General features: G+C 39.8%; 1 protein-coding gene across 1 annotated transcript in view; it reads right to left on the bottom strand.

Moving 5' to 3' along the window:
* Positions 1–14025, bottom strand: part of RET (ret proto-oncogene) — a 125515-nt gene that overhangs the window by 10682 nt on the left and 100808 nt on the right. Inside the window, exons 12-17 of the mRNA XM_045024421.1 lie at positions 13824–13971; positions 9565–9672; positions 6515–6729; positions 6271–6393; positions 3571–3641; positions 657–794 (exon numbers count right to left, since the gene is read on the bottom strand). Coding sequence (XP_044880356.1) covers positions 657–794; positions 3571–3641; positions 6271–6393; positions 6515–6729; positions 9565–9672; positions 13824–13971 — 803 coding nt within the window. The remainder of the gene's footprint in view (positions 1–656; positions 795–3570; positions 3642–6270; positions 6394–6514; positions 6730–9564; positions 9673–13823; positions 13972–14025) is intronic.

Genomic DNA, 14025 nt, shown 5'->3' with positions numbered 1-14025 from the left:
ATTTCTCTCTCATTGAGATTTGCCTGGTTAATCACCTTTTGTAAATAAGTCAGTTAATAACATATGAATTGTCTTACAGTCACAGATAAACTGAAATAACTCACTAAGTCACAAAATGTTTGTGTTATACAGGTGTTGATTTCTGGGTCAAGGTATCTTCTCTTTAGGGTTCTGTGCACTACCAGGAAAGTCAGACAACTGACAAATCATTTGCAGGGAGTACATGGAGCACAGATATTAAAATAACCACCTTATTTGCAGGAAAGTGCGTTCCTAGTATTTGGATGTACTTCAACACATCTTGAAGAGGTCAGTCATCACTATGTTAGATGCATTTCCTCTCCCCCCCCCCCCCCCGCATGTTCCAAATATTTAACCTACACTTTTTCATTAGCCTGATGAGTACTTCATCCAGTTTTCAGCAAGTACTTTGGTAATAGCTATGGGTACTTGGGGACTGCATTTCTTTTAGTGCACATTTAACACAGATTGTCACTCCACCTTTCTGCCACTTTATGATGTCATAGTTCTTTATTTTTACTAGTTTGTTCTCAGACGTCTCTAAAAGCCATGCTGGAGATGGCTGTTATTTACACTGTTTCCTCCCTTTGTTCAAGGACATTTCTATTAATCCAAACAAAGCAAGAACGACTTACATTTCTTCGCTGCAGTTTTCAGGTCTCTCCATTCTATAGCCAGTTTTCAGGAGGTTAAAGAGTCTTTCAGGAGCAATTCCAGGATAAGGGTTACCACCCAGGGTTACAATCTCCCATAGCAGAACTCCAAATGACCAACTGAAAAAGGAAGGAAGGAAGGAACCATTCACTTGAATTGCTAGGATTTAAGAGCTTAACATGGCCCCTATCCAGCAAATAGTACAGTAGCACTTAAAGGTTCCAAGATCAAGTTTCCATTATGCTAGGTGTTGTATGAATCCCTGCCCCATCTATTACATTCTAAATGGATAAGACAGACCAAGGCGTCAACCACAAATCCATCCTTCTTTGCATGCACGTGTCTAATTTTACCTAAATGACCCCCTTTATTTTAACAGGCTTACTTGTGCTTGTTTAATGAATCAGGGTCTTAATTTTGTTCTTGGCCTAATACAGAAAGCAGCACTGGTCAATTCTATTTGGAAATTTGAAATGCACCCAAAAAATGGTGACATTTTGATTTTTTTTTAAAAAGGGAAGAAAACAGAGTCAATTTTTCTATCCACTTTCTGACCAGCTCTAGTAGAAAGGCCTTGACTCAAAGAGTTGGAAATAAGGGTGTGTGTTAACATTTCCCCCTCCCCTCCCCCACAAAAAAGGTTCCTTTCCTGAATGGAAGCCCTCTTTCAGAGAGAGAGGCTTGAGCAACCAAAATCTAATCCAGACCCTCATTTCACCCCCCCCCCAAGATTTGAGTTTTCACAATGCAGGGTGAAGGAAAGCAGGCAACAGTGCATTTTTCCATTTGGGTTTGATGGGATGCCTCTGAGAACAAAGTTATGTACAAAGTGCAATAAACATTCACTTTTGCCATCTGATTTTCATGTGAGAGCTCCACCTTTAAAAAGAGACCTAGAGGAGTTAGGCCCCTAAAGTCCACTGAAAGTCAATGAAAGTGATGTGCCTAATTCCCTGAGGCTCCCTTGAAAATCCCACCTCAAAATTTTAGCAACAGAAACTGCTCTCCTCCTGACTAGGTTTCACTTGTCTCCTTGTAGTTCTTTAAGCTACTTTTATTTTAAACAAGGGAAATGGCATTCCCAGGCCAGGACATATTAAGCTCCAAGATGGCTATGCACAGAAAGAAAAACAAAAACCCAACTGCTAGTCTCACATAGCCTTACATGAAACTTTCAAACAGCTTTTTCCTGCTGATAGTGCACAAGTTCATTTTTAACCAGTCTATATCTTCCTCAAAGCTCACGCATATTTATAACGTTCCATTGTACTTGATTAAGTCTTTCTATTCTTCTTCATGCCCTTTATTGAGCCAATTATTCCATGCACCCTATCAAGTTATAATTTGACCTGTAAGTAATCCAGAAAGAGTGTGTGGCATTGTGGGGTTTTATGTTTAAGAGTCTTTGTTTAAGTGAATTTTGGAGGCTCTGTAAGAGGGTGTAGCATGTTGGTAATTTCTCAATTAGCTCCAGCTGTTTGTCAGATTTGTATGTTAGGATATTGTACCTTAGTTTTGTAATCATTATAAAAATTACCAGTAACTAAGTGTGTGGGGAGGGGGAAAATATTTTCCATTGTATGGTCTTTGTGGATGAATAAAAATGTCATCAGAGAGAGGGGGACAGGAAGACTGTGGGCACTGGTACAATGCGTGTCTAGGTTCCAGCATAAAAAGCAAAGGTTTTCGCAGCAGGGTTGGAAAAAAAATTATAGAATCTGGCAACTTATACTACTGCTAGATCACTGCCAACTACTGACTATATACAAGGGTCTTAAAAGGAAGCAGCTGGAAAAAAAGAGATAGAATTTATGAGGAAAATCTAGCATTCGGGAATGGATTTTAAGTATATTCATAGATGGTCACTAAAACCATAATTGCATCACCCCAAGCAGCATTAAATATTTGTAGATTATATTTGTTAACAAATGTAAATTTTTAAAAATCCATTTTCCAATAAAGTAACCCTTTAATTCTTCAGTGTTACACTGTTGGAGTAATAGCCTGGAGCATGCGGTGTGTGTATAAGAGGCTGCAGGAGACTAAGCCTCCCCAAATACAGCTGGCGATGTGGGGGGGCCAATGCTGCAGGTGTGGTGCCAGTCACCTCCCCTGGAGGTGCACCGGCCCGCCGCCTTTTGAGCACTGGAAGTGAAGCTCCCTAGAAGGGGGAGGCCCACCAAGGCTCAGACTGGGGCCCCACCCATGCTCTGCCCTCAGGCCCCGCCTTCACCCAGCCTCTTCCCCTGAGGCCCCACCCATGCTCTACCCTGAGGCCTTGCCCTTGGTTGCCTATTCCCCCGAGGACCCCCTCACCCGCCACTCGCTCCTCTCCTGCCACTCTACCAGCCTGGGTGAGGAAGGAAGTAGTGATGTGAGAAAGGAAGTGGAAAACAAATCTGCCCATGCGATCACTCTCTAACAACAGGCACAGGTACTTCCATCATGTGGCTGCAACTTGGTTGCTCATTAAGAGTCTGATCCCGTTCACACTGAAGCCATTTGGAGTTTTGTCATTGGTTTCAATGGGAAGTGACTCAGGCTCTAAATCCTTAGTCTTTTTTGCTGGGTCTGCCAACAAGAGTGGGTTCTGTGGTGTGCACACTAAAAACGGGGCTGAGACCATCAAATCTCATTCCACGCAGGCCAACGAAGGGCAATCAGATTGCAACCCCCTAAAGTCACACATGATTTAGGTTTTAATTTAATGGGTCACCTACAATTTTAAAGTTCCATATTTATCCCACCATTACTAAGAGACAGTCATCTGGGCCCTCTGATTTTTGTTATTTTCCAACTCAGAAGCTGTGGCTATTAAACATGTAACCGTAGTTCTTTGTGAAACTCTGTATAACAGACACAAACTGCATAAGACACACCACAATTTAGACTTACACATCACTTTGTGTTGTATAGATATGATCAAATAAGGATTCTATTGCCATCCATTTAACAGGTATTCGACCCTAAGAGAAAAAACAGCAACACAATTACGAAGTTAGAAGATTAAATTTAATGTTGGTGCATTTGCTTTCACAACAGTAAGATTTACACTGCACTGTGCCTCTCTGATATGCTTCAGTCGAATGACTGAAGTGACATTTCATCAAATAAACAGGGAGCAGTACAGGTTAGGGGGCACAGCTATAACCTCTCTTTAATCACCACTGAACTTTACCATTCATTCCCAAGCCACTTAGGAGGACCCAGTTTTGAAAGGACATGCACTCAATGAACAGTGATTTTCAGACATATTACATGGTAAACTCAGACCACTGAACCCTTCTATCACACTAAACCTATACTTGTCAACATGAAATGTTTGCCACCCATTAGATACACTTCCAGAGCCTAGTGGGGGTTGTGCAGGTGCAAAAGGAGATGTAGAATGAGGCTATAGGAGTGAGATCCATCCCAAGTGAAAGATGAATCGCAACTGAAAAACTCAGGTTTTAGGACAGCTTTGGCTTCTGAACTCAAGCTTCACTCGGGCAGTTACACTTGTTCAATGGCTGCTTAACAAGCTGTGCAAACTGCTGCCTTTTGGTCTGAAAGTCACATGGTAAAATCTCAGATCACGGTTGTCCAAAATGCCAATGTGATTTCCAGGATGCTTCATAACAACCACAATATCATTCTGGATTTGTATTTTCATAAAATTTTCAGGCAATGCACATGTATTTGGAAAATTATTCTAGATATACTGTATTTGAAAGATATTCCATTCTTTCTCCCATACTTTCCTCCTGCTCTCTCTCTACCCAAGTTATTTTTGACAGCAAACAATTGTTTGTGTTGGAAAATTGAATATGCACTCGGAGATACTATGGTGAGGTGGGCTATATCACTATCTGTTAACTTTATGGGGAAAAAATCTATGTATTAGAATAAATTGTTCTCAAATAATTTTTGCACAGAAATAGGTACAAATAGCTAGCATTCCTTCAGTGTAAAGCATACATAATAGAACTGAGTGGATATTACACAGTCTTTCCTGATATACTATCTAGTTATATTTTTAATTGTCTTTGTCCATGGTCACTTTTGTATTTGCCTCCTACAAACATCATGCAATTGAGTATTATTGGCTGGAATTGTAGTGGAAAACAAATGTCAAAAAATCACAGTATCTGTGGAAACCAATATTTGAAATTCTCACGTGTGAGAATTCATGCTGGCAGCACTTTCACACTAATCCACACATGGAACTGAAGCAGTATCACAGAAGATTGAATGGTCAACATCAAATAGTATTACTGAATTTCACAAACTGAGCTCGGATACTGGCCTCATTTACATGCAGAAGGCCCACTGATTTCAATAGGAGTTGCATGCATACAGGCTTATGGCAGAATTTGGCTCAGTGTGTTATGACAATATCTGCTATGATAATAAATAACGACAAGTCTGAACTCGTTTCATAATCTTGAGGTTATCATAATAGTTCTTTTTAGGGAAAGCTATGATATGACTAAACAATGAGAGGAGCTCTCCTAATACCACAGGAGAGGCTTTCCATCAAATTTCCTTTGCACAATCCTACAGATGAAATGTTACCATATGCTGAGTTCTGCCATGAGCACTGTGAGCAGACAGAACTATTTCTAGACAGCTGATAATAATTTACTGTGACAGGAAAAATATAATTGCTTTAAAGAATCCAAGGCATTTCAAACTGGCAGATGGGTATCTCTACTGCCTATAGCAGAGATGGGCCCAAGCTCTGGCATTTGGATATGGATTTTGAACCTTGTATATTTTGGAGCTGGGTTTTGGTTCAGATTATCATAGCTATAGAAGAAGCATTCATGAAACTAGGATCTAGATTTAGATTCCAAGTATGAAGTTTTCAGACAGAACTAGTTCTGATTTAAATGATTGCCAGCCCTTTCTGCCTACTTTTTCTTCAATCCCTTGTTTTGTGAGCTTGGCAGTTATAAAAAGAGAGGGCAAGAGAGACTAATGGCTTTTTTATATAAAGTAGCAAGATGAGGCCCTAGATTTTGTATCCTAAGTATCTTACAAACTAACAGCTATAAAAAAAATTACTACCTGAAAAATACTTGAAAGGAAATAGGATTATATTTGAATATATTTGTCTTTATTATTGATAGATCACACATTATTTTTAAGGCCCCTGTTCATACTATAGCTACAACACAAAGGCGGGAGAAATCGTGGTTACAAGATGCATGGATACATGCTTTCCAAAAACAGTCCAGGGTTTTAATCCACTTACAAGGACACAGGTGGTCCAACTGTATTTATATTGTCACCATGTCCTGTGACTGGGTTGTAGATGTGGTGTTGATGGGGCATTACAGTAAAATACAAAGATTATTGCACACAGGCAGAAGAAAGAGCGAACAGGAATTAATATTTTCTGCTGATGATATTCCGGTGAATAGTGTAGTCTAGTTACTTATAATGGCCCCAATGATGAAGCTAATTGTTTTGTTTAATCTTTACTTTTTGTTCCTTATTTCCTTATCAGAAATAGCTGTTGTCTTTATTTTCTGTGTTCAGGTGCTTCAGTGTAAACCCATTCCCTGGATTAAGCAAGGATTCCAGCCCTGGTTTTAACATGCACTGTACCTTGCTTCTCTTGACATAGGAATCCTCTTCATAAACATCTCGGGACAAGCCAAAATCAGAAATCTTCATTTTGCGTCCTTCTGCCACCAATACATTTCTGGCTGCTAAATCACGATGAACGAGCTTTTAAAAAAACCCAACAATCATGGTTATTATTCTTATGGGGTAAGATACATGAAGAAACTTCCAGATATATTTATGCCTATCACAGAGATATGTTCAGCACACTGCTATAGCACTGTACCTTCATTTCTGCCAGGTACTGCATCCCCCGAGATATCTGCCATGCAAATGAGATCAGATCTCCCATTGTTAAGGCTCTCTCATCTGGGTTGTCCAAGTAGCTTGAATTTCTGTTGGCATCACTGCCCACATAGCTAGGTCCTACTTTCCGACTTTCCCTGAGAAAACTGCGCAAGGAACCATACTTTGCATATTCCACAATTAAATACAGAGGCCCTGAGGAAAAGAAAGAAAAATACAAATCAATCAGGTTGTTCTGCTCTACTTTTCTAAAGATTTTTCTAGTTAAAATCACAGACTGCTTTGTAACAATTACAGGCCCCAATCCTGGAAACATCCTTCTCACAGCACTGCAACTTGATGTGGTAGAATTTCTTGTGCATTCAAAAAACCGTAAGAGCTATGCTGGTGGGGGTTTTAGCTCCCAATAAGGCTATCAAAGCCAGATAGGGACCATATGAAAAGCAGTCTATGGTCCCCTAGGTTGGCATTTGAGAGAGAGGCTAACAACTTATCCTTGTAAAAAAGTTAAATTATAGACAAACGGTAAGTAGCCATTCTGGCAAACAGCCTAATAGACAAGGGTGGCAGAATCTTCTTTGTGCCCTAACAACATCTGATGGCATGGGAAGGATTCAGATTCAGAATCTTGTAAACATGCACTTGAGTGGATGTCCTATGGGAATTCTCTCATGCTACAAGCCCATAACTGCTCAGAGCCATAGAGGGCACCTAACACCACCTACCAAAGCTAAAGTTGTGAAACAGTTTCTATGTTAGCCTTGTGTTTTCACATCAGAACCTTAGGGTGTGTACCCTGTACGGCTCTCTACATACCCAAGCAGTGCCTGTTTTTAGGGAAACAATGAGAAGGTACCGGTCAGCATGGCAGGCAGTGGTCTCAGCCCATCAGCTGCCTATCTGTTGTCAGGTTGTTTTGTAGGCATCATGGCACAGAGTTTTAAACAGTGTCTTTGCTTGGATATGGGGAGCATGTTTACAAGGAAAAAAGGTTTCATTGAACGAAAAATGTGTGTGATATCTCTATATATCTATATCTATTATATATATATATATATATATATATATATATATATATATATATATATATATATATATATAAAAAAAATTAGATTGAACTAGTTTTTATTCGGTCTAGCCACACACTAAATTTTGGTGTGCCAGCAACAATTATTAAACTATAGATTGGTTCATGTAAAAAAAATTAATCCAGTGCATGACACATGCCATCTTAAATACATGGGGTGAAATCCTGGTCCCACTGAAGTCAATGGCAAAACTCAAATTTTCCATGATTTCACCCGTGATGTGCCTCATTTTGTGTAGGTTTTGGAGTACATATGGTATGTTTTATCATTAGCTGTGAATTCATGTGTATTGTTAGTGACACACTCATTTAATGCTCTTTTGGTTCTATTGATCGAATCACACACATGTGCATACACACACAATGTTATAGCAAATATTAGGCCAGATCTTGCTTGCCTGACGCAGGCAAATAGTCTCATTGACTGCAAGAAGATAATACCTTAATAAGATCAGAAGGATTCAAGAAATCAAATAGAATACAATTCATTCATGCAATAAGTAGCTGCACAAAGATGTTGGGTCAAAATCTGTTCCTCTCAGTCATCTGAGCATAAATTCAGAATAAATCCACTGACGTCAGTAGAATGACTCCAGATTCACACTGATGAAGAAATACTGGCTTGATGAATAGAGCTCCTTAGCTTTCACCTTTTAATTTTCTTTTAAACCTAGCTGAAAAATCAAGCCTGTATAAGGAATTACTTAAGAAACTTGATTTTAAAAAAAATCAAAATTACTTTCTGGAGCGTGTGGTATTTAGCTCACAAAGTATCTTCTCCTTCCAGCACACTAATTAAGGTGCCTTTTCAAAGCACTCAAGTATAGGTTCTCAACAAAAACCCTGACATTTCAATCCATTAGCAAGCTTCTCCTCCCTACCACCCACATGAATAATATCCACTCAGCGCTTACAATGCTGAGTACATTTGTCAGCTGTATCAAAGCCTCCCCACCCCATGCATTAATGAATTACCTTCATATTTATGAGAAGCGTTCGACTCACAAACAGTTCACAGCACAATGATTTTATCCCCTCCACAAGGTTTTTTTAAAATCTTACTGAGTCTCCCAGATGCACAATCCTGAATTCTACGTGCCCCCAGAATGCACAGTTACATCATTAGGAGTTCTGAAGATGCAGGACTGAGCCTTACGAATTTGTGGCCATGTAAATCGCTCACGCTCCATAACAACTGAAAGATCAACTTACAGCAGATATTTTATGGCAGAAGATGTTGCCATGCAACTGCATTCAACATTAATGGGAATTGTTTAGATAAATCCTCATGAACTGCACTGAAAGTTTGCCCCTTTGGCTGTTTATAATACATCTTTTTGAAAATTATTTCCCCCATGTATTTGCAGCGAAGTACAGTATACACGTCAGTGAAACCAGTTTTTGACAAGTGTAAGCATTGACGTAAGCACCACACAAGAGAATCATGCTAGGGCAGAAAAACTGAAAGTAAAACTAACTAGCAACCTAGTCAGGGTCTAGGTAGTGGGTTGTCCCTTAACTACTTGTTCACACAGAACCCTGGCAAAACGGTGCCCCAATCCCTGACTTGGGCCTTTAGGTGCTACTAGAATACAAAATAATGATCATATTGAAAATCCAGTCGAGCCAAATTAGAAGAGGCTCCCTCAGAACCAAGTTAGTGTAAAAAAATAGAGGCAGAAAAAGAAACTGGCCAGGAAATATTTTAAAATAGCTTTAGAATCAAAATATGTTTCTCTCTGACTATATAGGCTGTATCCATAAGATCTGTGGCTAGTTTTGCTGAAATCAGGATTTCCACTTCTCTCACTCACTCATTCTTAACACCACCATTTTTAACCAATAGCAAATTTATAAAGGTATTTTGCATTTTAAATAGTGCTTCAACCCCAGGCTAGATCCATTCTTTGTTTCTCTCTTACTAACTAGCTGCTGACACTTACCATCCTGACTGCATGCTCCATACAGTTTGATGACATGAGGGTGGTTGACCTGTTTCAAGAGATTGAACTCTGACAGCAGATCTCGCAGCTCACTCTGGGAAGCGTTTTCTATAGAAGGCATCAAAACCAGACATCTGGTTAATAAAACACTGCAAAAGGAATGTGCCTATTATAGACTAAGCTGTAAATTAGCATGCTGCTACCTATTTGAGGCATTGAGATGCGCTGGCCAAGTGATTAAGGTGCTCAACTGCAATTCCAGAGGTCATGGATTCACTTCTCACTCCATCTCATACTGATGGCTAATTCACCCAGCAGCAAAATGGGCACCTGATCCACAGTATTAGGGCGGTGAAAGGCGGTCAGCATGATGCTAGCCACATCACCCCCTTGTGTAGTGTTGGCTATGGAAACTGACATGCGTTAGCCTGATGAGCCATCTGTGGCTTGGGGCAGACTTTGACTTATTTTAGGTATTTGCAGGGGACTAATCATTGTAGTATAAAACAGGTACAATCTAAGAACAAGAATTTCAGAATGCTCTTGAAATGAGCATGGGGATGAAAAGCTTCAAGTGCTGTACTATCAGCTTTGTAACAGTTTTCAGAGAAGAGACAGAGCCTTATTCTTCATTGATGTTCAGTCATTCACATCTTTGCCAAGTAGAGATGGGTGAAATTTTTCAGCTAATGGTCTACTCACCGAAAAATGCAGTGTTGGATGACCCCAAACTATTCAGGAATTTGACACAAAAATAGTTTTGGCCAAAAAAAAATATTTTTGGGTCTTAGCAGGAGGAACTGGAGGTCGTCATGGGCCCTCTTTACAAATTTTAGCCCAGTGATTAGCACACTCCCCTGGGATGTGGGAGACAAAAGTTAAATTCCCATTCTCACATCCCACATCAGGCAGAGGGCTATTTGAACTTGGGTCTCCCACCTCAGCCCTAACCACCAGGCTATAGAGTCATTCTCATACACACTCCTCTCTTTCCCAGTGACTATTCAAGTATTTCATCCAAAGTGGAATAACTTCAATAGCAGATATTGAAAGATCCTCACACCAGACTATCCCACAGTCCAATGGCTAATGTGTTTTCCTGCAATACAGGAGGACCAAGTTCTCCATTAGGCAGAGGGGACTGTTGAACCGGGGTCTTGTGAGTGCTCTAGTACTGGGCTAAAGTTATAAGGAGATGGGTGGCATGACCCTCTTCCCCTGTTTTGTAAATATAGCCTTTTCAAAATATCCGAAACAGCATGTTTCAGGTCAGACAAAATGTTTTGTTCAATGCAAAATCATTTTTTTTTTCAATTCGCTGAATTTTGTTCATAATTTTTGGGAACTGCCGGTGAACCACAAAATCAGTTATCCATCCAGCTGTACAGCCACGTGAGAATACAGCACTGCCATCTAACTAGGTAGGATTTTATACCCACTCTGCACTGGTGTAATTGGCTAGATAAGCTGCAAGGCACTGAAGAATCAAACCCAGAGCCTTTTGTGCCGTGTAACTGAATTGCAATTACTGCATCCCTTTTCCACACTACATACAGTAGACAAGATTTAGAGGGCTCAGCACCCGATATAGCAGGAGATCTCCAATAGGCCTAAAGCTAATTTATGTGATGAACCCAATTAGGGTGATCTGAGCTTTGGAAGTCTACACAAGCCAAGCATTTCTCTTGACCAGAACTCCCTTGTTCAAACCAAGCTTACAGAAACATCCATGGCTTGCCTCAACCCTCTTTTCCCCCAAAATATTTAATTAAAGATAAAATTCAGTTCTACACTTGTTAATCTTGCAGTACATATCCAGAATTCCAGACTTGGAGCTGAGTAGAGAGTTTCTATTGACATCAATAGAAGATACCTATCCAGACTTCTTTGCTGATGTCAGTGGGATGGGGACTGATTCAGTTATACTATACCTTGGCTGTCTGCCAGCATAAAACTTTTTAGAGAACATTCCAGGGTAGTGATTTTTTTGTTATTGTTTTATTTTCATTTCTATTTGTTCACAATGAAGTAAAAACAACAGCAACACAAAAATGTTTACCCAAGTAATGGGCAAATGTTTTCCACCATCCAGCTCTAATGGAACATTTGGGGGAGCTATCTGAGAGAGAAATATGCATTGCAAAAGGTATTTATTAGAGTTCGTGCTATTACCATAAATGCCGTATGAATTTATTAGAGGAGAGTGCTTAAAATAAAGGGTTACCCTTGACTGCTATCAATTCTGCTCCAGATAATCGCTAGGGAAAGTCAAATGGTAAGTCAACTGGAATTAAGAATGTCACTTTTTAACAGCACATTTCGGAATTTTAGCTCAGTTACATATTATCGATGTAAAAAGTCACTAGTACTTGTAAATGTATAAATAAAGTTGGCACACTGTAAAGATTATGGATATTCCATTTATAATACCATGTAAAAGGTTATTTTAGTGTTACATGCAGAGCTATATTAGTCTTTGTCTCTGCAAGACCAAGTTCCAGGGCTCCGTCTGCATGCTCTCTGTCTTTGATTTCATCTCCATTGAACCCTCGTTATAAGGAAGCCTTTTTATAAATGTAGACATGCATTTCATAACTCATTTATTTCATTGGTAAATTGATATAATATGCAATTTCCTTGCACTCAGTGAGAGGATGATGGACTTTTTTTTAAGCTTGCACATAATAAAAATGCTAATAAGAAACCCATTATCCTATTGTAATTGTGTTTTCTTATTCACAGCAGCAATTAACGACTGAGGTCATCCAGCCAATGCTTGCTCCCCACCAAAAGAAAGAACTCTTCTACCCAGAAACATTTCTGAATACTTTTGTTTCTTCTCTCATATTCCTAGGGTGCTTATCTCCTTGGTATATAGGGACCACACACCATTATGAAGTAGTATCAGATTCTATCACAAAGCAGGGTTACTTCGTCTCTGTTCTTTCCATTTCTACATCATCCTTCAGGACGATGCCCTTAAAATTACCCTTCTGTCAAAACAAAAGGGTCGGTGCTAGGTTCTTTGGGGCCATATGTGATCTAAAGGCCTCCATTTGCCTTCTTTGACCTGTGACCAAGGTCTCCCATCTCAGTGATATGGTCCAGATGACGTAGCCATTAGGTGTGAAATGTGGCATAAACCAAAGCCTACCACTTCCTTCACTGGGGGAACATGGTGGTACTTGGTCTGGTATACAGAAAGTGCCAACTCGTTATTTCATTACTTTGCTCTCCTTTTTAAGGTGGCACATGTAGCAGAAAGGTAGGTATAGCTGGGTTTGAAAAGAAGGACATAATGAAAGAAAGTATAATAGGTAGAGATAGATGAATACAGGAGCCCCCTTCTTATCAACCAGAGTTTGTCGAGTATAAGTTTTCTTCCAACTCTGTAGCCTCAGATTCTTTGAGTTTAAAACTCAACTGGATAAAACAGTAGTCTTAAATTAATAATTCTTAACACTTACGTAGGGTTTTTCATGTGAGGTTTTCAGAAGTTGGCTCAACATTGGCCTAGCTTTGCTTCCACTGACTTCAAATGAGAATTTTTCAAATGGACTTTAACGGTAGCATAATTAGAGCAAGGCTGTGAGCTTTTCAGAATGTCACCCTGTGTATACAAAGTGCTTTACAAACTGCCTAGTTACTTTTTTCTATAGCCATGTTAGCTGAGTAAGTATTATTACCCACTATTACACAGATTGGAAAATTTAAGTAGAGAGATTAAGTGAATTGACCATGGCCAGCCTACAATTAGAGCTGAAGGCTTCCTGGATTTCCTGCCCCTTACACAAAACCAGTAGACTACACCTCTGTCAAGTAAATATATCAGATCAATCCGGCACAGGCAGGGAAGTAGATGGATAGCTTAATAGGTCTGTTCTGTCTCTAGCACAAATGGTCTACTTAAAAATATTTGAAGAAAAATTGAGATGGATTAATACAAAAAGCTGTGCAAAGTTTTAAAAAGCCCTTGTGATGCTTCAATCAATGACGACTTAAATGAGATACCTTTGCCTCAGTAAATCACATTGCCCTTGCTTAGCACAAGCTAGGGCCTTTGGAAATTACTGTTTGCATCAATGTGGCACTCTCCCTTTCGACGGGAATATGTCAGTACGTAAATAGAATGCTGGAGGAAATGCTGCCAAGAGCTGGCAGGGCCTGCCCCCAGACGGCCTCCTGCGTGCACACTAGACCCTTGTGAAATAGATTCAAAGGTTCTCAGATAGCTTTCAAATCATTTCAGGGAAATGTACCTTTTAGCATTTTCACTGCCACCGTGGTGTAGCCTGCTTTCCCCTTGAGTCTGAATGCTGTTGCCTTGACGACCTTTCCAAATTCTCCTTCTCCTAGTGTCTTGCCTAGAACCAGGTTCTTCCGGGGGAATTCCCATTTGGGGTCCTCCTGTACGAGAAAAAAAAGGAATCCTATCAGATAAAATGAAATAGAAGGGGTTAT

Source organism: Mauremys mutica, chromosome 7 (assembly GCF_020497125.1).
Source record: "Mauremys mutica isolate MM-2020 ecotype Southern chromosome 7, ASM2049712v1, whole genome shotgun sequence".
Taxonomy (NCBI): domain Eukaryota; kingdom Metazoa; phylum Chordata; order Testudines; family Geoemydidae; genus Mauremys; species Mauremys mutica.
The sequence above is the reverse complement of the archived record's forward strand: the minus strand, read 5'-3'. Positions and strand labels throughout refer to the sequence as shown.